At 36.8% G+C, this 27,871-nt stretch overlaps 1 protein-coding gene across 4 annotated transcripts in view; it reads right to left on the bottom strand.

Annotated features, from left to right (window-relative positions):
- Positions 1–654: 654 nt before the first annotated feature.
- STXBP5 (syntaxin binding protein 5) overlaps positions 655–27,871 on the bottom strand; it is a 207,520-nt gene continuing 180,303 nt past the window's right edge. For 3 of the 4 annotated variants that reach the window (XM_049903167.1, XM_049903176.1, XM_049903180.1), the window contains 3 exons: positions 21,706–21,817; positions 7,091–7,311; positions 655–4,500 (listed from right to left, as the gene is read on the bottom strand). In XM_049903167.1, coding sequence (XP_049759124.1) covers positions 4,459–4,500; positions 7,091–7,311; positions 21,706–21,817 — 375 coding nt within the window. In that variant the 3' untranslated portion in view covers positions 655–4,458. Of the gene's footprint in view, positions 4,501–7,090; positions 7,312–7,556; positions 7,795–21,705; positions 21,818–27,871 lie in introns of those variants that run through there. The other variant, XM_049903181.1, reaches the window with a different exon arrangement.

Genomic DNA, 27,871 nt, shown 5'->3' with positions numbered 1-27,871 from the left:
TTTAAATTGTATCTCGATATGAGATACCAGTATTTCTTATTATAAGCATAAAGCACAACTTTTTGTATGGATAATATACATACTTTTTAAGTACTTTGACTTAAACTTAAGTTCACCATTTTTTAAATGAAAGAATACATATATAAAAATTCCATTTTAAAACTAAAAGTATATTCTCTAGCAGTATGTATAAATATAACATCTTACTGAATGATCTTAAAACAAATCTGAAAGTGTTGCAATTGTTTAAGATCAAGAACATTGAAACAATACAGTAAGTAATTTTATTAATTCTTCTAAATCCTTGAAACCTATATAGAGCCCTATTAAAGGTTTTAAAACTATGATCAGTTTAATTGTTTAAAGTGCAGGTAGCAGCATACTCATGATTTTGGTATGTTTTATACATATGTTTCTCTTGTTTGGAACTGAGAAAGGTGGACTTAAATGATAATAAAAAGTTTTCATTACCTAAAAAAGTACAGAAAAAATTCAAGTTTAAAGTTCAGTGCTCTTTATTTTGGAAAAAAAAAAAAAAAAAAAGAAACCCAAAATTTCAAAAGGAAAAATGTAAAATAAATCTTTACCACAAAAAATTTACCTTTGGATACAGCTTTTCTAATGTCACATGAGATATGCCTTAAGCTAAACGCATGTGGAATACAGAACTCAGGGTAAAACCTTGAACTCCACAGTATCCTCCATATAGTCTCCCTTTACTCAGCTGTCTCCCCACTTACCCCTGCAACCTAAAAAGTATGTTAACACTTTCAGACTTGTTTAAAACACTCACATATCAACATGAAATAAACTTCAGAGGACTCTACACTAGTAAGTCCTAAAAATTTCATTTTACTTGGATCTACAATCAATACCCATGGAAGCTGCAGTCAAGAAATCATATGCCGAACTGCATTGGGCAAATCTGCTGTAAAAGACCTCCTTAAAGCAAAGATGTTGCTTTGAGGACTAAGGTGTGCCTGACCCAAGCCATGGTATTTTCACTTGCCTCATATACATGCGAAAGATGGAGAATGAATAAGGAAGACCAAAGAATTGATGCCTTTCAATTACTGTGTTGGTGAAGAATACTGAATATACCATGGACTGCCGAAGATCAAACACATCTCTCTTGGAAGAAGTACAGCAGAATGCTCCTTAGAAGCGAGGATGGCAAGACTTCATCTCACATACTCTGGACATGTTATCAGGAGGGACCAGTCCCTGGGGAAGGACATCATGCTTGGTAAAGTAGAGGGTCAGTGAAAAAGAGGAAGACCCTCAGTGAGATGGCTTGACATAGTGGCTGCAACAATGGGCTCAAACAGAGCAACGATTGTGAGGATGGTGCAGGACCAGGCAGTGTTTCGTTCTGTTTTACAAAGGGTCGCTATGAGTAGGAAGCGACTCGGTGGCACCTAGCAATAAGAAGAAACAAAAAACAAACAAAAAGCTTTCTTTAAACTACTGTACTTAAGTTGAATTGTATTATACATAATAACAGACAAGTAGCAGTATTTGTTACACTTTCATTTAAAAAATTAAATTAAGAAGTTAATAATTGCTCATTTGTATCTATAACCATTTTTTGGGAAACACTTTATACAATTGAAATGCAAATCAAGGATTAAGATGAAGCAAAACTTCAAACAGATATGATGTACAGAATTCGTCAGAATTAATATAAGATTTCAAACTCTTCTAGGCAAATACACATGAATTTTAGTTTGAAAAGTGAAATAAACTGGGTACGTGGTACGTACAGGGAATCATTTCCTATTGATGGACCGCTAATCAATGGATACTTCAACGATTTTAGAGCCAAGAACAAATGCAACAAAGCGTAATGTCGAGGATACGGAAGAAACGTATGAAAATCTTTTACTCCTCTAATAATTTATGCTTTGACATTTTTTTTTTTTTGGTTTGTTTTTCCAAACGCTGCCACCTGTCCTTGGCTTGCTGGTGACTATTCTTATACTTAAAAACAAAAAAATAGAGATGTCATCGCTCAAATTACAATAAATTCCCTGGGTTGGTTATTACTACAGACTGTCTCTTATCTACAGACTGAATCAAGTACAACTCTAAGAAGCTTATTTCCTATACTCAAAAATACTTAGAGCTTTCTAATCCTAAGTGAGTTTCTAGTTTGCTGTGCATAATCTGTAGATTAATTAAAAAATGAACTAGACTAATTCAAAACATTCATGTAAGATTTTCTTAAAAAATCCATCTCAAGTGAATGCATTCATTTCTCTATTGGAAAATAATTTCAAGATAGGTTCATTTTATATACAACAGGTAAAATGGCAGTAACAATGAAATTGATATATAATTAACACAAAATAACATATCAAACTGAATAATTAGAGCTAATATAACCTTCCACTTGGATGGGGAATTAACCAGTATATTACTTAATACTTCTCAACTTCTTCAAATCCACAACTGTTGATTTTATTGACAGCATTCAGAAAACAGCAACTTTTAAAAAGGGCCTAATACTGTGACATTTCATGGAAAAATGGGTGCATTGGATAGTATATGACACAAATTAGAGAATTTATAAACTCCTGAACGTTCCTTATTCAGATGACATTAACTAAGAAGAAATGTTACTCATTGGTGCCTTCTACAAATTAAAAAACTTTAAAAATATTTTTAAAATATTTCTTTTGGTTTAATTATCTCTATCACATATATTTAGTGCCTACCCAATGATAATTTTAAAGTAAACTTTAATGTAAACTTTTGTATTCAGTACTGCATGTTATAAAATGTAAACACAAAAACTTTACTAATGGAAAGACTAAAGAAAAAAAGATGCATAACAGACCACATGAAGTTAAGGTGTTCTGCATATAACTTTAATGATCATATGGAATAGAAAAACAACGATCATGTTTGCTATTAATTTGTGCTCTGATTATCTCTTCATGAAAAAGAAAATGATTATAAACAATTTTTTATAGAAGAAAATATTTAAATTTCATTAACGTCAATTTGAATGCTTCTATTTTGCTCCTCTTTTGCAGCTTTAACAATAAAATAATATCAGATTAGCCCGTATTAACTGAAATTGCTTACTTCCAGACCTACCAGGTGGATTCTTCCCTGTCTACGATGGTATCCTGGGAACCAGTCATTGTCCAGTGCGGGCCTCAATGTGCATTATACTCCAATACAGAAATAATTTTGTTACCAAAGTGTATGTATTTTCCTTTTCTTTTGGCTTTTTAAAATCTTGAAAGAACATGTACAGACTTATAGTATATTTCTACAGAAAATATTTTGTAGGTCATCAGACTAGACTCTTATATAGATAATTATTGACAACAGATGCTTGTCATTTTCCATGCGACAGCATGTGCACTAAGATTTAACTGGCTCATCACCTGAGTGTACTGGAACTGTTAGCAAATAAAGGGCATTTGAAAAAGGGAGCTGAGCATTTTACTGAAATAATGAAACTTTTTTTTTTAGCAATTTTAATTAAATAATGCAAAGGTACATTTGGTTAAACATTTTATAAAAATTCAAGCATAAATGAAAAACTTAGCCAATTTCAACATTTCTACAAATTTAACCAGAAACTATTTTGGTCAAATCCACCTTTAGCTGAATTAATGAGAACAAGGACAAGGGACACTGAAGTACTCTCCTCACCACAATGGAGGTTTTTCTCACTTCCCACACTGCAGAGCCACTACATGGAAACTCCCAGAATCATGAGCAGTTCTGTCATGCTCTACACTTTTCTTTTCAATGAAAAGTGATTTATCACCTTGTTTTGCTTTTGACAAAATATGGACTAAACACAAGTATACAATAACAAGAATCCAAGAGTAGCCCATACACAAGTCAACTATGTGTATGTTTTTATTATTTAAAGCCCACCATTCAGCTTATCTGTCTAAAGATATGGTAACAGTTTGTTTCTTTTTCACTAATGATACTGACGACCGGTCAGTTCAAGGGAGGGAAAGTCCATGACAGCTGTTTAGAATCAGTTCAATGACACAAATAGAACTATTTCAGCTTTAGGACTTCTGACTTATTGCCTCTCCCACGAAGAGGTCAAACATTGATGGCTGATACAACGGCACAGACTCTTTTGGCATATGAAAGTCTAATACAGGAATCATCCAGGAACAGTCCCTGCCATGTCCTCAACATCCCCCTTTGTCTCTTCATCTGTAACGTGTGACCTCCTTCATTCCCAAGCTGTCAACTCAGAGCTGGCACACACCACATACTCCATTTTGGTGTGTGTGAACACTCCTCAGTTAAAGCCATATGACTGAGGTAAAAACAGTGCATGATTGTGCTAGGAAAGAACCGTATCCAGCAATGAACATCCCTTTAATGTTAACTTTCCTAAATAAATCAGTAAAATAAAAAAAGGAAAACTCCTTTTCCTTTTGGCTGAAGTTGGACGTAGTCGGATTCTGGTTGTCAGAACTGGTACCACTTCTTATCTTTGTATTTCAACATCATCTAAGGGGGGAAAAAGCAAGAAAAGTGTTTAAAAAATGCCAGAACAATACTCATAAATTATAACTGGTTTCTATATTTTTAAAAAACATTGTATCATTTTGAAACATTCTACAGTATTATTGTCTTGCTTACTTAAAATCAATTTATAATGAAAACAATAAGTAAGGAACTGTTTCATTTAGAGGCTATGATCATTAAGAACTAGCTTAGAAAGTCTTCACATTTCTTGGAGATGTGACATAATTAAATTTTCGTTCAGTGCATTTCATTAGTGATCTAAGTTAATATAGTACAAATGAGGTAATTTTTAGCCCGCTGAAGGTCACTGATGGTGCAGGGTTAAGTATTTGGCTGCTGATCAAAAGGCTGGGAGTTCGAATCCACCAGCCACTCCCTGGAAACCCTATGGGGGTCGCTGACAATGGGTTTTTTTTTTTTTTTAATGTAAAGGTCCCCGGTGGTGCAAATGGTTTGTGCTGGGCTAATTATCAAAATGTTGGCAGTTCAAATCCACCCAGCAGCACCGTGGAAGAAAAGCCTGTTCTGTAAGATTACAGTCATTGAAGACCCTATGGAGTGCAGGTTCTATTCTGATAACACACGTCGTTGCCATGAGTCTAAATCAAATCGACGGCAATGGGTTTGGTTGATTGGCTTTCATCTGAACTAAAAATAATGCTTAAAGAACTTGGGGGATGGAAGGTTAAAAATAATAATACTATTGCCATCTAAAACTTACTGAACACCTACTAGGAGGCAGGCACTGAATGATACACTTTCCATACGTGATTTCAACTGATCTTCATGACAACTTTATGGGGTAGGTATTATTAATCTCCTCATTTTGTATATGAAGAAACTGAGGCTTACAGGGGGTTACTCAAGATAAGACAGTGCTCAAACTGGGATTTAAGCCCAGGTCCTCTGATATAAGAACTCATGGTCTTAACCATCTCAGTGTATTGCTTTCTTTAGATTCTCAAATATGGCTTAAGAACATCTGGTGGAAAAAAAAAAAAAAACCGACTAGCACTTCTATCCATTTGAGATTGAGCTCTTTGGTAGATATTTAGAGTGTGGATATATTCTGAAATTGACTGAAGTGTGATATACCTTAAAGATCACACAGTCAGGTTCGGGTTTAAAACCCGTGGTCGTCGAGTCCAGTCTGACTCACAGCGACCCTACAGGACGGAGCAGAACTGCCCCACAGAGTGGATAAGGCTATAACGTTCACAGAAGCAGACTGCCGTATCTTTCTCCCACAGTGTGGCTGGTGAGTCTGAAAGACAAACTTTTTGGGTAGCAGCTGACTGCTTAAACCACTGCACAGCCAGAGACTGGGGCAGGGCTAAGACAATAAAAGTCTTTACCCAGACTGAAGGCCACTAGCCCATATTTGAGGTGTCTTTTTTTTTTTTTTTATGGGTGTAATAAAACTAGTCACAAAGGATTTCTGAATCTCTTCCAATCTCTAAAAAAGTATCTCCCAGACCAAATGACCTCTTTAATGCATTCTAGGTTTCAGCATCCTTGAGCAAGGAAAAAATGACTTTTGATTGAAAGATTTAAAGAAGAGTTATTACTGACTGGTTGCTCAAGTATAAAAATAACTTTCTTCAGGTAACAAAACGTCCTCATGAGTCAGGCTAGTCACTAAGTATGTGAAATCGCGTGTAGAACATCAGGGAGTGGCAGACCCGTGTCAAGAAAAAAAAAAAGTATTCTATCTAAAGGCATTTAAATACAACTTTTAAAGGCACTATGCTGGACAACAAAACACATTGATAGGTAGTTAAGGATCCCTAATTCCTACTTTGGAGCCCTGGTGGCACAGTGGTTAAGAGCTATGACGAGCTATGGCTGCTCACCAAAAGGCTGGCAGTTCGAATTCACCAGCCACTCCTTGGGAACCCTATGGGGCAGTTCTACTCTGTCCTATAGGGTTGCTATGAGTGGCAACTGACTTGATGGGGACGTGTTTGGTTTTTTAATCCCTACTTTAGAGAATCTGTTTTTAAGTTCCCTCATGACTTCCTGGGTCCAACAAAATTAATGTGTTGGAAAATGTAGCTTGCTTCTTCTATGTATGGATTAGTCAATTTAATATTGTTTATTTGAAGGAAAATGTCCGCCAATTTTAGTTATTTATATCTACCTGGGAGAGCCAAGGAGGTATATTATCTCTTTCTCTAGGAAAAGCTGATAGTAGACTCTGAGGTGTTTAAGATGCTCTGATGTACTAAAAGAACTAATAAAAATATAGGTCAGAATATGCCAGATCTTGGGAAAATTAAATATTGTTACAGAATTCCCTAGTTGCAAAGCTGCTGGCTTTTGTCTACAAAGAGCCTGAAGGTGAGCAGGTTTCTTTAAAATTTATAATGAAACTTCAGGAAAGAGATTAAAGGCTACTGAGCCATAATTGTTTTAATAGTTCCCTCTGGTGGCAAAAATCACAACTACGCAATTGTATAAAGAATACCCGAAAATTCATACGTGTAAAAAGGGAACAGCTATAAAAATACAATAATTTCCATACTTGCTTTACCTAGAGGCTTTTGTTTAAATACCTATTTGATAGACATACCTCATGTGCATGTTTAGAAAATGAATCTGCACTTGATAACATAGCTGCAGTTCTTTCTTCCAGGTCACTAAGTTTCTGACCCCTTTCATCTAGCGCCAACCTGGCTCGAGCTAATTCACCAACAACTCCAGATGCTGCCCCTTTCACGCCTTCAATGCTGCCAGGACCAGGTATATGTTGCGCAAGACTCCTTGAAGCCTTGCCTGAGGATGATTCGCCAACTGAATGCATTTGAGAAATGAAAACAGTAACAACTCAAAAAATGAAAACTTCATTAATACGAAATCTTACAATGTGATTGCATTAAAATATTTAGATCCAGTTACAATTTAATTGAAATATTTGTATATTTCATTTTATAATATGTTTTTTTGTTTTATAATCTTCAAACATGCAAAAGCACAATGTATATTAATAAATATTCTATTCCATACTAGTTCATACAGCAGGGCTCACGCAAAGAAGATACTGGTAATTATTTTTTGAAAAGAATAATGGGCATATGACATCAATTTACATAACATTAATTAAAAAAAAAAATCCACCACTCATCTGTCAGTTTGTTGGACCATGGTGGCTTGGATGTTGCTGTGATGCTGGAAGCTAAGCCACCGGTATTTCAAATACCAGCAGGGTCACCCACAATGGACAGGTTTCAGCTGAGCTTCCAGACTAAGATAGACCACGAAGAAGAACCTGATGATCTAATTGTAAAACAAATGGCCAATGAAAACCTTATGAATAGCAGCAGGACACTGACACAGTTCTAGAAGATGATCCCCTTAGGTTAGAAGGCACTCAAAATACGGCTGAGGAAGAGCTGCCCCCTCAAAGTAGAGTTGACCTTAGTGACGTGGATGGAGCCAAGCTTTTGCGACCTTCATTTGCTGATGTGGCATGACTCAAAGAGACTCAAAGAAACAGCTGCAAACATCCATTAATAATCAGAACATGGAATGTACAAAGTATGAATCTAGGAAAATTGGAAGTCATCAAAAATTAAATGGAACCCATAAAGATGGATATTCTAGGCATTAATGAGCTAAAATGGACTGGTATTGGCCATTTTCAATCGCACAATCAAATGGTCTACTATGATGGGAATGACAAATTGAAGAGGAATGGCATTACATTCATCAACTAAAAAAACACTTCTAGATCTATCCTGAAATACAACACTGTCAGTAATAGGATAACATCAATAGGCCTACTTGGAAGGCCTGTCTTGGAAGAAGTACAGCCAGAATGTTCCTTATAAGCAAGGATGGTGAGACATCATCTCACATACTTTAGACATGTTATCTGAAGGCACCAGTCCCTGGAGAGGGACATTGTGCTTGGTAAAGTGGAGGGTCAGAGAAAAAGAGGAAGACCCTCAGCAAAACGGAGTGACAAAGTGGCTGCAACAATAAGCTCATGCATAGTAACAACTGTGGGAATGGCACAGGACCGGGCAGTGCTTCATTCTGTTGTACATACGGTTGCTGTGAGTCAGAACTGACACGATGGCACCTAACAACAGTAACAACAATACAAAAAAGACTAGTTAATATGACTATTATTCAAATTTACACACCAACCATTAAGGTCAAAGATGAAGAAACTGAAGATTTTTACCAACTTCTTTAGTCTGATATTGACCAAACATGCAATCAAGTTGCATTGATAATTACTGGTGACTGGAATGAGAAAGCTGGAAACAAAGAAGAAGGATAAGTAATTGGAAAATATGGCCTTGGTGACAGAAAGAACACCGGAGATCGCATGACAGAATTCTGGAAGACCAACGATCTATTCATAGGAAATGCTCTTTTCCACAAAATAAATGGTGACTATACACGCAGACCTTGCCAGAAGGAATACACAGGAATCTAATCAAATACAATCTGTGGAAAGAGACGGTGGAGTAGCTCAATATCATCAGTTAAAACAAGGCCTGGAGCCAACTGCAGAACAGATCATCGATTGCTCATATAAGTTTAAGTTAAGTAAAAAACTCAACTTGAAGCTGAAGAAAATTCACACACATCCACGAGAGCCGAAGTACAACTACAGGGTACACCCAAATTTAGAGACCAACTCAGGAATAGATCTGATTCATTGAACACTAATGATTGAAGACCAGAGGAGTTGTGGGATGACATCAAGAACATCATACATGAGGAAAGCAAGAGATCATTAAAAAGACAGAAAAGAAAAGACCAAAATGAATGTCAGAAGTGACTCTGAAACTTGCTCTTGAATGCTAAAGCAAAAGGAAGAAATAATGAAGTCAAAGAGCTGAACAGATTTCAAAGGGCAGCTCAAGAAAACAAAGTGAAGTATTATAATGACATGTGCAAAGACCTGGAGTTAGAAACATAAAAGGGAAGAACACGCTTGGCATTTATCAAGCTGAAAGAACTGAAGAAAAAAGTCAAACCTCGAACTGCAATCCTGAAGGATTTTATGGGCAAAAAACTGAATGATGCAGGGAACACCAAAAGAAGATGGAAGGACTACAGAGTCGCCGTACCAAAAACAACTGGTCAATGTTCAGCCATTTCAGGAGACAGCATATGATCCAGAACCAATGGTACTGAAGGAAGAACTCCAAGCTGCACTGACGGCACTGGCGAAAAACAAGGCTCCAGGAATAGATGGAAAACCAGTTGAGATGTTTCTACAAATGGATGCAACATTGGAAATGCTCACTTGTCTGTGTCAAGAAATTTGCAAGACAGCTACCTGGCCAAAAGACTGGAAAAGATCCATATTTGTGCCCATTCCAAAGAAAGGTGATCCAAACAGAATGCAGAGATTATCGAACAATATCATCAATATCACACACAAGTAAAATGCTGAAGATAATTTAAAAGCAACTGCAGCAGTACACTAACAGGGAACTGCCAGAAATTCAGGCCAGATTCAGAAGAGAACCTGGAATGAGAGCCATCACTGCTGATGTCAGATGGATCCCGGCTGAAAGCAGAGAATACCAGAAAGAAGTTTACCTGTGTTTTATTGACTATGCTAAGGCATTTGACTGTGTAAATCATAACAAATCATGAATGACACTGGGAAGAATGGGAATTCCAGAACACTTAATTGTGCCTGTCTTAGTCATCCAGTACTGCTATAACAGAAATATCACAAGTGGATGGCTTTAACAAACAGAAATTTATTCTCTCACAGTCTAGTAGGTTACAAGTCCAAATTCAGGGTGTCGGCTCCAGGGGAAGGCTTTTTCTCTCTGTCATCTCTGGAGGAAGGTCCTTATCCTCAATCTTCCCCTGGTTGAGGAGCTTCTCAGGTGCAGGGGCCCTGTGGCCAAAGGATGCGCTCTGCTCCTAGTGCTATTTTCTTGGTAGTATGAGGTCCCCAACTCTCTGCTTCCTTCCTTTTCCTTTTATCTCTTGAGATATAAAAGGTGGTGCAGGCCACACCCCAGGGAAATTCCCTTTACACTGGCTCAGAGGGGTGACCTGTGTAAGGATGGTGTTACAATCCCACCCTAATGCTCTCAACATAAAATTACAATCACAAAATAGAGGACAACCACAGAATACTGGGAATCATGGTCTACCCAAGTTGATACACACATTTTTGGGGGGACATAATTCAATCCATGACAGTTCCCATGAGACACCTGTACACAGATCAGGTGGTAGTCATTCCAACAGAACAAGGGGATATTGTGCAGTTTAAAATCAGAAAATGTGTGCATCAGGGTTGTACCTTTCACCATATCTATTCAATCTGTATGCTGAACAAAATAATCCAAGAAGCAGGACTATATGAAGAAGAATGGGGCATCAGGATAGGATGAAGGCTCATTAACTACCTGCGATATGCAGATGACACAGCCTTGGTTGCTGAAAGCGAAGAGGACTTGAAGCAGTTGCTGATGAAGATCAAAGACTATAGCCTTCAGTATGGATTACACCTCAACATAAAGAAAATAAAAATACTCATACCTGGACCAATAAGCAACATCATGATAAACGAAGAAAATACTGAAGTTGTCAAGGATTTCATTTTACTTTATAATTAATGACCATGGAAGCAGCAGTCAAGAAATCAAATGATATAACGCTTTGGGCAAATCTGTTGCAAAAGACCTCTTTATATTGTTAAAAACCAAAGACATCACTTTGAGGACTAAGGTGCACCTGACCCAAGCCATGGTATTTTCAATCACCTTGTATGCATGCGGAAAGCTGGACAATAAATAAGGAAGACAGAAGAAAAATTGATGCCTTTCAATTAGTGTTGGAAAAAATGCTGAATATACCATGGACTGCCAAAAGAATGAACAAGCCTGTCTTGGAAGAAGTACAGCCAGAGTGTTCCTTGGAAGTGAGGATCTCATATACTATGGACATGTCATCAGGAGTTACCAGTCCCTGGAAAAGGACATTATGCTTGGCAAAGTAGAGGGTCAGAGAAAAAGAGGAAGACCCTCAACAAGATGAAGTGACATAGTGGCTGCAACAAGGGGCTCAAACATAGCAATGATTGTGATGATGGCGCATGACCAGGCAGTGTTTAGTTGCATTGTACAGGGGAACCGACTTGATGGATATACCACACTTGGTTTATCCATTCATCAGATGACAGGCATTTGAATTGTTTCCATATTTTTGGATATTCTAGATGATGCTGCTGTGAACATCTGTACAAATGTTTATATGGACATATAATTCAATTCTCTTGGTTACACACTTAGAAGTGGAATTGCTGGGCCACATGGTAACTCTGTTTAACTTTTTGAGGAAGTGTCAGTTTTCCAAAGCAGCTGTACCATTTTACATACCTACCAACAGTGCATGAGGATTTCAATTTTTCCATATTCATGCCAACACTTGTTATTGCTCATCCTAGTGGGTGTGAAGTGGTATCTCACTGTAGTTTGCTTTGTGTTTTCTTATTGACTAATGATGTTTAACATCTTTTTATGTATATCTTGAACATTTGTATATCTTCTTCAGAGAAATGTCTATTTGAATCCTCTGCCCATTTTTAAATTGGGCTATTTGTCTTTTTATTGTATTGAGTTCTAAAAGTTTTTATATCTTCTGGATATTAGACCCTATTAGAAATCAGATATATCAGCAATGTTGTTTTTGTTGTGAGCTGCCATTGAGTCAGTTCCAACTCACAGCAACCCTATGCACAACAGAATGAAACACTGCCTGGTCCTGCACCATCCTCACAATTGTTGCTATGCTTGAGCCCATTGTTGCAGCCACTGTGTCACTCCATCTCATTGAGGGTCTTCCTCTTTTTCGCTGCCCCTCTTCTTATTAAGCATGATGTCCTTCTCGAGGGACTGATCCTTCCTGATAACATGTGCAAAGTATGTGAGACATAGTCTTGCCAAACTTGCTTCCAAGGAACGTTCTGGCTGTACTTCTTCCAAGACATATATTTGTTGGTTCTTTTGGCAGAATATTCAATATTCTTTGCCAACATCACAATTCGAAGGCGTCAATTCTTCTTTGGTCTTCCTTATTCACCTCCCCAGCCTTCACAGTCAGGCACACCTTAGTCCTCAAGATGACATCTTAGCTTTTCAACACTTTAAAGAGGTCTTTTGTAACCAATTTGCCCAATGCAATGTGTCATTTGATTTCTTGACTGCTGCTTTCAAGGTCATTGATTGACCATGAAATCCTTGACAACCACAATCTTTTCTCCATTTTTCATGATGTTGCTTATTGGTCCAGTTTTGAGGATTTGTGTTTTCTTTATGTTGAGGTATAATCCACACTGAAAGCTGTGGCCTTTGATCTTTATCAGTAAGCGCTTCATGTCCTCTTCACTTTCAGCAAGCAAGATTGTGTCATCTGCGTAACACAGGTTGTTAATGAGTCCTCCTATCCTGATGCCCCATTTTTCTTCATATAGTCCAGCATCTCAGATTATTTGCTCAGCATACAGATTGAATAGGTATGGTAAAAGGATACAACCCCGACACACACTTTTCCTGACTTTAAACCATGCAGTATCCCCTTGTTCTGTACAAACAGCTGCCTCTTGATCCACGTACAGATTCCTCATGAGCATAAGTGTTCTGGAATTCCCATTCTTCACAGTGTTATCCATAGTTTGTTATGATCCACACAGTCGAATGCCTTTGCATAGTCAATAAAACACGGGTAAACATCCTTCTGGTATTCTCTGCTTTCAGCCAGGATCCATCTGACATCAGCAATGATATCCCTGGTTCCACGTCCTCTTCTGAAACCGGCCTCAACTTCTGGAAGTTCCCTGTCGATACACTGCTGCAGCCGTTTTTGAATGATCTTCAGCAAAATTTTGCTTGGTGTGATATAAATGATATTGTTCTATAATTTCCACATTTGGTTGGATCACCTTTCTTGGGAATAGGCATAAATATGGATCTCTTCCAGTTGGCCAGATAGCTGTCTTCCAAATTTCCTGGCATAGAGTAGCGAGCACTTCCAGAGCTGCATCCATTTGTTGAAACATCTCAATTGGTATTCCGTCAACTCCCGGAGCCTTGTTTTTCGCCAATGCCTTCAGTGCCATTTGGGTTTCTTCCTGCATTACCATGGGTTCCTGATCATATGTTACCTCCTGAAATGACTGAACATCGACCAATTCTTTTTGGTATAGCACGTCTGTGTATTCCTTCCATCTTCTTTTGATGCTTCCTGTGTCCTTTAATACTTTCCCTGTAGAATCCTTCAGTTTTGCAACTGGAGGCTTGAACTTTTTCTTCAGTTCTTTCACCTTGAGAAATGCCATTCTTCCCCTTTGGCTTTCTATCTCCAGGTCTTTGCACATGTCATCATAATACTTTGTCTTCTGGAGCCACCCTTTGAAATCTTCTGTTCAGCTCTTTTACATCATCATTTTTCCTTCTGCTTTAGCTACTTGATGTTAAAGAGCAAGTTTCAGAGTTTCCTCTGACATCCAATTAGGTCTTTTCTTTCTCTTCTGTCTTTTTAATGACCTCTTGCTTTCTTCATGCATGATGTCCTTAATGTCATTCCACAACTTGTCTGGTCTTCAGTCATTACTGTTCAACGTGTCAAATCTATTCTTGAGATGGCCTCTAAATTCAGGTAGGATATTCTCAAAGTCGTACTTTGGCTCTCCTGGGCTTGTTCTAATTTTCTTCAGCTTCAATTTGAACTTGCAGATGAGTAATTGATGGTCTGATCTGCAGTCGCTCCTGGCCTTATTCTGACTGATGATATTGAGCTTTTCCATTGTCTCTTTCCACAGATGTAGTTGATTTGATTTCTGTGTATTCCATCTGGCTAGGTCCACGTGTACAGTTGCTGTTTATGTTGTTGAAAAGAGATATTTGAAATGAAGAAGTCATTGGTCTTGCAAAATTCTATCATGTGATCTCCAGCATCACTTCTATCACCAAGGCCATATTTTCCAATTGCCGATCTTTCTTCTTTGTTTCCAACTTTCAAATTCCAATCACCAGTAATTATCAGTACATCCTGATTGCATGTTGGATCAATTTCAGACTGCAGAAGTTGGTAAAAATCTTCAGTTTCTTCATCTTTGGCCTTAGTGGTTGGTGCGTAAATTTGAATAACCATCGTATTAACTGGTCTTTCTTGCAGGTATATGGATATTATCCTATCAATGACAGGACTGTAGTATAGATCTTGAAATGTTCTTTTTCATGATGAATCCAACGCCATTCCTCTTCAATTTGTCATTCCTGGCATAGAAGACCATATGATTGTCTGATTGAAAATGCCCATTACCACTCCGTTTCAGCTCACTAATGCCTGAGATATCAATCTTTATGTGTTCCATTTCATTTTTGATGATTTCCAATTTTCCTAGATTCATATTTTGTACATTCCATGCTCCTATTATTAATGAATGTTTACAGGTGTTTCTTCTCATTCTGAGTCATGCCACATCAGCAAATGAAGGTCCTGAAAGCTTGACTCCATCCACATCATTAGGTCAACTCTACTTTGAGGTGGCTCTTCCCCAGTCGTAATTTGAGTGCCTTCCAACCTGAGGGATCCATCTTCTGGCAGTATATCAGACAATGTTCCGCTGCTATATATAAGGTTTTCACTGTAATTCTTCTCAGAAGTAGACCTCCAGGTCCTTCTTCCTGTCTGTCTTAGTCTGGAAGCTCAGTTGAAACCTGTCCGTCATGGGTGACCCTGCTGGTATTTGAATACTGGTGGCATAGTTTCCAGCATCACAGCAACACACAAACCCCACAGTATGACAAACTGACAGATGCATGGTGGATATCATATATATGATTTGCAAATATGTTCTTTCATTCTGAGTTGTCTTTTCATTTTTCTTGCTTATGCCCTTTGAAGCACAAATGTTTTAATTTTGGTGAAGTCCAACTTAAATATATTTTTTCTTTTACATGTTTAATAGTTTTAGCTCTTACATTGAGGTCTCTGACCCACTTTAGAGTTAATTTTTGTATATGGTGCAAGGTAGGTGCCAAACATCATTCTTTTGCATATGGCTAACCTACTCTGTCCTGTAGGGTTGCTATGAGTCGGAATCGACTCGACAGCACTGGGTTTGGTTGGTTTTATTATTTTTTTTATCCTATTGGTCCAGTACCATTTGCTGAAAAGGTTATTCTTTCCACATTGAACTGCTTTGACATTCTTTTAAAAAATAAACTGACTGTGAATGTATGGGCTTACTTGTGGACTCTAAATTCTACTTCACTGATATCATGTCTACCCCATGCCAGTACTATACTGTCTTAATTTCTGTAGTCTTGTAGTAAGTTTTGAAACTGGAAACTGTGAGTCCTCCAACTTTCTTTTATTTATTTATTAAGGAAAAATAATGTGGCTATTCTACATCCTTTTCATTTCCATATGAATTTTAGAAGTAGCTTGTTGATTTCTGAAAAAAAAAAAAAAAAAAAAAGCCAGTGGAGATTTTGACAGAAATTGCATTGAATATGTAGATCAATTTGGGGACTACTGCCACCTTAACAATAGTCTTTCAGTCCGTGAACATGGTATTATGTCATTCCATTTATTTATGTATTAATTCCTTTAATGTTTTATATCATTTTTAGCACACAAGTACTGAACTTCTTAAGTTAAATTTATTCCTATTTTACCTTTTTGATGCTATGCTAAATGCAATTGTTTTTTTTAATTTCATTTTTAGATTGTTGACTACTAGTGTTTAGAAAAGCAAATATTTTATATTGATTTTGTATCCTCCAACCTTGTTAAACTCATTTATTAGTTACACTAGGATTTTTTTTCTCCCTGTGGATTCTATGCACAAGGCCATGTCATCTGCAAATAAATGGATAGTTTTACTTCTTCCATTCCAATACACATGTCTTTTCTTCCTTCCTTTTTTCTCCCTCACCTAATTGCCTGTGCTAGAACCTCCAGTATAATGCTGAATGGGAGTGGTGAAAGCAGATATTCCGGTCTTGAGTTCCTGTTCTTATGGGGAAAGCTTTTGGTCTTTCAAAGCACAAAACAAAACAAAACAAAACACCCTTTGCTGCTGAGTAGATTCCAACTCATAGTGACCTTATAGGACAGAGTAGAACTGCCCCAGAGAAATTCCAAGGAGTGACTGGTGGATTCAAACCGCTGACCTTTTGGTTAGCAGCTAAACTGTTAACCACTGCTGTATTAGCTATGGCTTTTTTTTTTTTTTTTTAATATATATGCCCTGTGCCAGGTGGAGGTAGTTCCCTATTATTCCTTGAGTGGTTGTTGAGTGCTTTTATCATGAAATGGTGTTGGAATTTGTCAAGTATTTTTTGCATATATTGGGATGATCATGTGGTTTTCATCATTAATTCTATTAAAATGATGCAATATTCTATTAGTATGTTTTTTGTATGCTGAACAATCTTGCATTCTTGGGATAAATCCCACTTAGTCATGGTGTATCATCCTTTTTATATATTGTTATAGCATATATTTCTGTAGGACATATTCCTAGGAGTGGAACTGCTGACTCATAAGGGTATGCACATCTTCAAATTTCCTAGATAATGTCAAAGTACACTGCAAAATACCTGTACCAATTTATACACTCGGCAGTGCAGAAAAGTTCCCATTACTCCAGATCCTTGCAAACGTTATTATTAGATTTTAAAATGTGAACTAATCTGGTGAATGTATCTCCGTGTGGCTTTGATTTGAACTTCCCCAAGCAACTTTTCATACATTTAGTGGCCATTTGTATTACCTCTTGTTAAATGCCCACTCAAATCTTTCGCTCGTTTTTCTACCAGATTGTCTGTGTTTTTATTAACTTGTAGAAGTTCTTCATATATTCCGGACATAAAACTTTTGATATATACGATCTATCTATCTCAAATATCTTCACCTCTTGTGGCTTGTCTTTTGTCCTTTATGTTTGCCTTTTCACTGTCTTTTGAAACACCAGTTTCTCATGTGGTCAAATCTACCAATCTTTTCCTTCATGATTAGTGTTTTTTGTAGCTTAGAAAGTCCTTCCCTACTACATGGTCATGAAGACATTCTCTTACATTAAAAAACAATTAAAAAAGATTAGCTTTATTTAAAAAACAAAAGTTTTTATTTTTAAGTCTCCAATGTTATCTAGATAATATTATTCTGCAAGAATGGGAGTTTAAAAGAATCTAAATATAAGTGATGTTGTTGCTGTTCAAGAAGGTGCATGCCACAGTTACTGAGAAGTAATTTTGTCGCAGTTGCTATATGCCTTAATTTTGAAGACAAGTTCAGTATTACTGCATTCTTGTCAAAATACACAGGTTGTGTTACTATTGTATGTGCTTCCTGGAGTAGAAAATGGAGCTCAGGCACATTTAAATATGTCCAGTGTCGAACTGTTTGATCATTTCTCAGTGTTGACCTACAGATTTGCAACCATAGCACCTTGTGGGTCATCTAATACTCAGGCTGTCACTTGTGCTTGAAATGGTAACAATACTTTGTGGAGGATCATTGCTGCTGCTCACTAATCTTTTAAGCTATCCAAACAAATGGCCTCTGTAGTAGAACTACTACTAGGATGCCATATTTTACTGATAAATTGAACCCTACCAAAGAAAAAAACCAAACCTGTTGCTGTCAAGTCAATTCCAACTCTTAGTGGCCCTCCAGGACAGAATAAAACTGCCCCATATGGTTTCTAAGGAGCAGCTGCTGGACTCAAACTGCTGACTTTGTGGTTTGCAGCTGAACACTTAACCACTGCACCACCTTAGGGAGATTAAACAGGAGTATTTCTGGCTTTTTATTTCCAGTTATTATATTCTTTCTTTACATCTTATATTTGGAGGTACCACTGTTTCTCTTCCTAATTCTGTAAAATTCTTAATTCTCCAGATCTAATTTGATTTTTCTTGTCTTCTCATTCTACAGCACTCCCTTGAATTTCCGGTTGATTTATAGCACTGCTATGGTGGCTGTATTTCCACATACAGCTGACTGTGTCTGCCTTCTCTCCCACCACCGCCAACACCATTATCTCTTTGCCTTCTGTGATTCAGACCTCAGCACATGAACACTGAAACCTCCTCTGTCATTTTTCCTGTCCCCAGTGTATAATCACACGTCTCTTGGGTCACCATCCTATATCACCATGTATGCTGGCTCTTCTGAAGGCAACATCCATGTCTTCTATACCCTCCTCTGTATTTTACATCTTTTGTTTCTCTGTGCTACATTCCGGATAATTTCTTCTGACCTATCTTTCAGTTCCTTGATAAAATTTTCAGGCATGGTATTTGTCATGTTGAACACAATATGCACAATTACTTTATAGACTATTTCTGACAACTCCAATATCTGAAGTCCTTGTGATTCTGCTTCAGTTAATTCTGTTGTTTTATTGTTCATGGTGTTAATTCCTTGTCTTCCTGATAATCTGTGGCTATACATGCTTGAAAAATTATTTGTAAAAATAATTTGAGACCTTAGAATATGTTACATTCCTTCAAAGACCATTTTCATTTGCTTTTGCTAGGTGCTGAGGGTTCTAGCAGTCTGGAAAAATCTTAATCAAGGTTGAAGTTTTTCTGTGCCACTCAGATAACTTGAAGCCAAGCTGAAAGTTATGTGCCTGTGTGTGTGTGGGCTGATTTACTTCCAGTTCACGTTTACTCATAAGCTGCAGCCCTTTGGAGTCCCTGCAAATAGCGGGAGTTATTTATCAGGATCTCTATCCTTGCCAGTGCTCAACCTGCTAGTCCTCAGCAAAGTTTAGTATCTTAGCCTCCTACTCCAGATTACCAAAATACTCCAGGGAAAAAGTAGCCCAAAATTGCCAGACTCACCACTCTGAGTTCCCAAACCTCCTTTGTGGACACTCTGCTTACTATATTATTAGCTCTTTGATATTTTAAAGAATTAAATGTGTATATCACATCCAGTAAAATTTTGCTGAAGATTATTCAAAAGTAGCTGCAGCAGTATATTGACAGGGAACTGCCAGAAATTCAAGTTGGATTCAGATGAGGGCATGGAATGAAGGGATGTCATTGCTGATGTCAGATGGATCCTGGCAGAAAGCAGAGAATACCTGAAAGAAGTTTACTTCTGTCTTATTGAGTATGCAAAGGCACAGTCATAACAAATGGATCATAACAAATTATGGATAACATTGCAAAGAATGCAAATTCCAGAACACTTAATTATGCTCATGAGGAACCTGTACATAGATCAAGAGGCAGTCGTTCAAACAGAACAAGGGGATACTGAGTGGTTTAAAGTCAGGAAAGGGGTGCATCAGGGTTGTATCCTTTCACCATACCTATTCACCCTGTATGCTGGGCAGCAAATAATCCAAGAAGCTGGACTATATGAAGAAGAACGTGGTGTTAGGATTGGAGGAAGACTCATTACAACCTGCGATATGCAAATGACATAGCCTTGCTTGCTGAAAGTGAAGAGGACTTGAAGCACTTACTGAAGAAGATCAAAGACCACAGCCTTCAGTATGGATTACACCGCAACATAAAGAAAATACAAATCCTCCAAATGGACCAGTAAGCAACATCATGATAAACGGAAAAAAGATTGAAGTTGTCAAGAATTTCATTTTACTTGGATCCACAATCAACAGCCATGGAAGCAGCAGTCAAGAAATCAAATGACCCATTGCATTAGGCAAATGTGCTGCAAAAGACCTCTTTAAGGTATTAAAAAAGCAAAGATGTCTCCTTGAAGACTAAGGTGTGCCTGACCCAAACCACAGTGTTTTCAATCGCTTCATATGGATGCCAGGGCTGGATGATGAATACGAAAGATGCAAGAAGAACTGATGCCTTTGAATTGTGGTGTTGGCGAAGAATATTGACTATGCCATGGACTGCCAAAAGAACGAACAAATCTGTCTTGGAAGTACAGCCAGAATGCTCCTTAGAAGGAAGGTTGGTGAGACTACATCTCACATACTTTGGACATGTTATCAGAAGAAGGACATGGATACGGTCAGCAAAAAAGAGGAACACCCTTAACGAGATGGATTGACACAGTGGCTGCAACAAGGGGCTCAAGCATAACAACCATTGTGAGGATGGTGCAGTGTGTCATCCTGTTGCACATAAGGTCACTATGAGTCAGAGCCGACTCTATGGCACCTAACAACAACAGTAACAATGTGTATATTATGTATGTGTATTTAAAAAAAATCTTATATAGCTTTATTAATTGACCTTAATGAGAATGTTATTCCAAATTATCTAGCCATCATGATTTGAAAAACAGTCTTCATTTAACTGAATTAAAATTATGGAGCAATCATTCAAATAAGTTTTTTTTAAATGAAACTCCACTGCTACCTACAGTTATTTAACATTTCAGTTTTTATTTAGTCAAACATAAAACCAAAACTCTAATATTTCAGCAAAAAAAAGAAAAAGGGAGAAAAAATAAACAAACAAAAAGGAACAAAACACTCAAGGATTGATAAAAAACCCACCCACTGCCGTCAAGTTGATTCTGACTCATAGCGACCCTACAGGACAGAGTGGAACTGCCCCATAGAGCTTCCAAGGAGCGCCTGGCGGATTCGAACTGCTAACCTTTTGGTTAGCAGCCGTAGCACTTAACCACTATGCCACCAGGGTTTCCCAAGGATTGCTAAGAACTCCTATTTGGAAAAAGGGTCAAACATTCATTAATTCATCAGTTCCTTCAAAGACCAATTATTTTATGTCAATTAATGGAAGGTAGTAAATGAGCTAGATGCTATTTTAAATAACCTTCTCGTGCAATGAGAATAGTTTTCAAGGTTTTGTAAGATAAAGGTTTAAGTAAAAACTTTTTCAAGTTAAGGTCATCAATTAAAGGTAGTCATAGAATTAAAATAATAATGAACATAACATTTAATAAAAATAAAGAAAATAATGTCCAAATTACTCATTTAATGTTGTGAATACTTCTTTATAGCCATCTGAAATTAATGAATTTTGGTTCCCTGAGTAATACATTTTCCTGATTTGGGACAGAATGACAAAAAATAATTCCATGTATTTTGTTAAAACATGAGTATATTAATTATGTCACATTAAAAAGGAAAAAAAGTACAATAACTTACACACATATGAAAAACTTATATGGCTTGTTTGTTTCATAGATATATTGTTCAAATTAAATAAATTAACTTACATAGTTCTTCTCTATCTAGAGACTGTGCACCACCTCCAAATAGGCCTTTAAAGAATCCCCTGTTTGGTGCTTCAGGTGTTTCTACAGGAGTGAAGAGTTCACCCAACATTTCCTTCAAAATCAAAACAAATTATAATTGTTAAAGTTTTAGGGTCACTAAACTATAATTCAGAAAACCACCACTGCAAACTCTTTAACTTAAGCTTATAACACTACCTGTTGAGATTCACAACCAATGAGCATTATTTCAAATGACCAAATCTAGTACATACCAACTAAGCCAAATAAGAAGTTCCTAAGACTAAATTCACTAAGACTAATTTGCTGCTTGTTTCTTTGCAACCTTGTTAAAACACACTTATCAGTTCTATTAGCTTTTTTTTTTTTTTTTTTTAAGATTCCATGAGATTTTCAATCCAGGTAATCATGTCATCTATGAAGAAAGACAGCATTACTTTTTTATTCGGGACGCCTTTCCTTTCCTTTTCTTGGATGATTGGCTAGACCCTTAAATGCACTGTTGAATGGGAGTGGTGAGAGCAAACATTCTTTTCTTGTTCCTGATCATAAAAATCATAGGAAGAAAGAATTCAGTATTTCATCATTAAGTTGATGTTACACAACAACAGTTAAGTGCAGGTTTTTCTAAGATGTGTTAGGTATCTTTCTACTTTTAGTTTGCCGAGTTTTTTTAAGTCAGCGATGAATGTTGGATTTTGTCAAATGCTTTTCTTAGTTTGGTAAATTACACTGATTGATTTTCATATGTTAAGCCAACCCTGCATTTGTGAGATAAACTACATTTGGTCACAATGCTTTATTCTTTTAATAAACTGTTAGACTCAATTTTCTAAAGTTTTGTTTAGAATTTTTGCATCTATATTCATAAGCAATATTGGTCTACATATGGTTTTCTTTTATTGCGATGCCTTTGTCTGTTTTGGTATCAGGGTAATGCTTGCTTCATAGAATCAGTTGTGAAGTATTCTCCCTGCTTCAATTTTTTGAGTTTGTGCAGAACTCTTTGTGGCCTGATCGATATTTCTTTGTCAAATGTTGGTAGAATTCACCAGTGAAGCCATTTGGGCTTGAAATTTTATTTGCTCAAGGTTTTTAACCTCAATTTCAAGTTCTTTAATAGGTATAGATTATCTTATTATAAATAAGATTACTTTATTTCTTCTTGAGTGAGATTTAGAAACTTGTGTCTTCCAAAGTATTTGTCCATTTTATCTAAGTTTTGGAATTTATCGGCATAAGGGTGTTCATAATATTCTCTTGTTATTGCTAGGTGCCACTGAGTCAGTTCTGACTCATAGCAACCCTATGTACAACAGAACAAAACACTGCCCACTCCTGTGCAATCCTCACAGTCATTGCTATGTTTGTTTCTTGTTGCAGCCACTGTGTCAACCTATCTCCTCAAGTGTCTTCCTCTTTTTCACCGATCATCTACCTTACCAAGCATGATGTCCCTTCTCCAGGGACTGGTCCCTCCTGATAACATGTCCAAAGTACGTGAGATGAAATCTTGCCATCCTCGCTTCCAGGGAGCACTCTGGCTGTACTTCTTCCAAGGTAGACTTGTTCGTTCTTCTGGCAGTCCATGGTAAAGTCAATATTCTTCACCCACACCATAATTCATAGGCACCAACTTTCCTTTGGTCTTCCTTATTCATTGTCCAGCTTTCCCATGTGTATGAGGTAACTGAAAAATCATGGTGTCTTAGGTATCTACTGCTGCTATAACAGAAATACCACAAGTGGATGGCTTTAACAAACAGAAATTTATTCTCTCACAGTCTAGGAGGCTAGGAGTCCGAATTCAGGAAGCCAGTTCCAGGAGAGGGCTTTCGCCTTGTGTCAGCTTTGGAGGAAGGTCCTTGTCATCAATCTTCCCCTGGTCTAGGAGCTTCTCAACACAGAAATCCTGGGTCTAAAGGATGTGCTCTGCTCTTGGCTCTTTGATAATTTCAGCATTCTGTTGGATCACCTTTGGAATGGGTACAAATATGGATCTCTTCCAGTTGGTTGGCCCGGTAGCTGTCTTCCAAATTTCTAGGCACAGACGAGTGAGCAAATCCAGTGCTGCATCTGTTTGTTGAAATACTTCAATTGGTATTCGTCAGTTCTGGAATTCAAGCCAATTCCTGGAGCCTTGTTTTTCACCAGTGCCTTCCGTGCAGGTTGGACTTCTTCCTCCAAAACTATGGTTCTGGATTATATGCTACCTCCCGAAATAACTGAATATCAACCAATTCTTTTTGGTACAATGATTCTGTGTATTCCTTCTATCTTCTTTTGATGCTTCCTGAGTCATTCAATATTTTGCCCATAGAATCCTTCACGACTGCAATTCGAGGCTTGAATTTTTTCTTAAGTTCTTTCAGCTTGAGAAATGTTTAGGGTGTTCTTTTCTTTTGGTTTTCTAACTCCAGGTCTTTGTACATTTCATTATAATGCTTAGTCTTCTTGAACAGCCCTTTGAACTCTTCTGTTCAACTGTTTTACTTTATTCCCTTATTATCCTTTTAATATTTGTAGAATCTATAGTAACCAAAAGGTCGGAGGTTTGAAACCACCAGTAGTTTCATGGGAGAAAGATGTGGCAGTCTGCTTCCATAAAGATTTACAGCCTTGGAAATTCTATGGGGTTACTATGAGTTGGAACTGATTTAATGGCAGTGGGTTATAGTAATGTTATTTCTCTCATTCTTGACATTTGTATTTTTTATCTTCTCTCTTTGTAATTAATCTGGCTAGAAGTTTATAAATTTTATTGATATTCTCTAAGAACTTGCTTTTGGCTTCATTGATTTTTTTCCTACTTTTTTGTTTTTCTTTTCAATAATTTCCACTTGAATATTTATTATTTTCTTTCTTCTGCTTAATTTAAGTTTCTCTTCTTTTTTCAGCTTATTAAGGTGGAAGCTAAGGTCATTGGTTTGAGATTTTTCTTCTTTTCTAATATAGGTATTTTAGTGTAAAATATTTGCCCCTAATTTTAAACACTTAATAATCTGTTCTAACGCTATGCTTTCAATTTCACTCATCTTTTCTTCTGTAATGTCTAATTTGCTGTTAACCCCATCCAGTGTAATTTTTCATCTCAAAACACTAGTTTTTCATCTCTAGAAGTTCAACTTTGTCTCTTTTATATATTCTATGTCTCTACTTAACTTTCTGAACACCTAGAATACAATTCAGTAACTATTTTAATGTCCTTCTGTGCTAATTCTAATATCTATGCTCCTTTTTTTTTTTTTTCTGGGTTAGTTTCTACTGATTGATTAGTCTTCTTATTAAGGGTTGTTTTTGTGTCTTTACATGGCTGGTAATCTTTGTTTGGATGCCAGATGTTGTGAATTTTACTTTTTGGTGCAGGATATTTTTGATTTCCTTGAGATACTAGGAAACTGTTTGATCCTTTTGGGTCTTGCTTTTATATTAGGCAGGTCTGGAGCAGTGTTCAACCTTGCACTAACTAGTGATGAGGTTACACCTTCCTAAGTACTTTATTCAATTCTGTATCATAGTAGACTGACTAATGGCCATTCAAAATATCAGGTACTAATCCCTAAAAAAAAACCTGTAGATATTACCTTATAATTAAAAAGGGTCTTTGCAGATGTGAATAAGGTAAGGATCTTGACATGGGGAGATTACCCTGTTTTATCCATGTTAACTCTAAATCCAATTACAAGTGTGCTTACAAGAAACAGAAGCAGAGGCAGATTTGAAACACACAGAAGAGGAGGGGGTGATGTGCCCATGGAGGGAAAGATTAGAGTGATGTGGCCACAAGTTAAGGAAAGCTGGCAGCCACCAGAAGCTGGAAGGTGCAAGGGATGGGTTTGTCCCTAGAGCCTTGGGAGGAAGCACAGCACGGCCAGCATCTTGGCTTTGGTTCAGTATAAACTGATTTTGGACTTATGGCCTCCAGAACTTTAAGAGATAAATACTTCTGCTTTTTAGGCCATCAAGTTAATGGTAATTTGTTACAGTAGCCGCAAGAAACTAATACACCTATCAATTAAGAGTTCTCCCAGTCTGACTGTTGAAAACAGGTACTGCTCCTGGCCCTCTACAAGCAGCAGGCATGGTTCCCTCTAATCGTTTCAGATGGCTCTTTCTCTAGTCAGAGAGTTTCCTCATATGCATGTGCTGAACAGTATTCTACAGAGTACTCTTGGAGGACATTCTGCAAATTTCTAGGGTTTTCTCTCTGTGTAGCTCTCTCTTCTCTAGTACTTTGTTCTAAGAACTCTAACTGACTCGGTCTGCCCAGACTCTCAGTTCCATCTTTTCAGCTCAGGAAGTCTGTCAGGCTTTGTCTCAGCTCCTTCTCCCTGTGCCATGTCCTAGAAACTCTGTCAAGGCATTAAAGTTGGGGCAATTGTAGGGCTCATATCCTTTGTTTCCTATTTCTCAGGGATTACTTTCTTCTGTTGCCTGATATCTAGAGTCTTGAAAATTCCTGTCTCATGTATTTTGTTTGCTATTTATTTATTTTTGGTTGTTTCAGGCTGGAGGGTTCAACCAGTCCCAGTTACTCTATCTTGACTAGAAGCTCCATTAATTTCACAGGTATCTATTTTTTTGGTTAAAGTTAAATGAATGCCCAGTGTAAAAGAACACTCTGGGAACTAAAGAATAATATTTATTAAGTTCATGGTATTCTTTCAACAAATTTTCATGAAGGAATTTTTTATAGGTAGTGGAAACATAGTGGTAAATAAAATGTCAATATTGTCCAAAGAAAACGTTCTATCACAAACTCCTCAAAGAGGCCATTTTTCATTTATCTTTGTATCATGAAGGCATATAACAGATACTTCTAAAATAAACTGAGTTTAGTACTAAAAGGCCATTTCATTTAAAAGGAAATAGATAAGGTTTACTGCAGCTTCTATTGATTTTTATTAAAGAAAAATAAGACTGAAAAATTGACCAATGGACAGAATAAACTGATTCCAAAAAAGTGATGAAGTTTACAATTCCGAATATGTTGAACTATGACCACATTTCAGATTAAAATGAGTTAAGAATATATATAATTATCCATATTTTTTCTGAAAATAACACTTTACTACTGAAAACAAACACTAAAGAAAAATTTTAAAGTTTATCTTTCCTGTAAAAAGCAACATTTTAACTTAGAAACTTAGGAATCTTAGAAAAAAATTTATTCAAATGTAAATTGGGAAATTTAAATCTAAAATATAAGATATGTAATTTTGTTTTAGGAGTCACTAGATGGTACAAATGATTAAGAGAGCTCATTAGGTTGGCTGTCTGAACCAACCCAGGGGTGCCTTGGAAAACAATCCTGGCAATCTGCTTTTGAAAGGTCACAGCCTTGAAAACCCTATGGAGCACAGTTCTACTCTGACATACACACACGGGGTTGCCACAGTTGGAATCAAGTCAATGCCAACTAACAACAACAATTTTGTTTTAATCTCAAGGTTTATAGCATTATTATTCAGGACTAATTTTCCAGTATAGGTATACTTCCTTGAAAAAAACAACAATAACACCTAACAACATTTGCTAAGCACATACTCTGTACCAGGTACGATGCTAAACACTTCATGTACCTTGTGTCCTTTAATCCATACATGCCCTGTGAGATGGGTATTATTTTTGACCTAATTTTAAAGATGATAAAGCTCAGACACATTAAGTAACTTGTCCAAGGTTATGTAATTGTGTCATTAGCAAGGGTTGGACTTGAACAGTCTTCTTGACTCTAAAGCTCGTGTTCTAAATAATAAACCACAATATAAATTTACAAACAAGTAAAATAGGCCTAATTAATTGTAAAAAATTTCACTATGAGGTCCCTTTAGATAGTGGCTTCTTCTAAATATCAATTCATATTTGAGCTCAATAATGCAAGAATACTTTTATTTTAGAAGGTGAAGCTAAACTGTTCATTTCTAATACAAACATGCAAGCACATCAGTACTCAAATATTACAAAAGACAGCTCTTGATTTAAAGGCTCTGTAGTCTAACATTTAGAGGAAAAATTTGCACATCTTATTTCTTCTCATACTTATGCACATCCTTGTGAATACAGAGTATCTGAAAAGGGATAACATAATTTGCACTAAAATAGATAAAATTACTTTTACATTAACATACTGCTTTAAAAAGAACTT

The sequence above is a fragment of the Elephas maximus genome, chromosome 1, assembly GCF_024166365.1.
Source record: "Elephas maximus indicus isolate mEleMax1 chromosome 1, mEleMax1 primary haplotype, whole genome shotgun sequence".
NCBI lineage: Eukaryota > Metazoa > Chordata > Mammalia > Proboscidea > Elephantidae > Elephas > Elephas maximus.
This window is presented reverse-complemented; position numbering and strand designations above follow the sequence as displayed.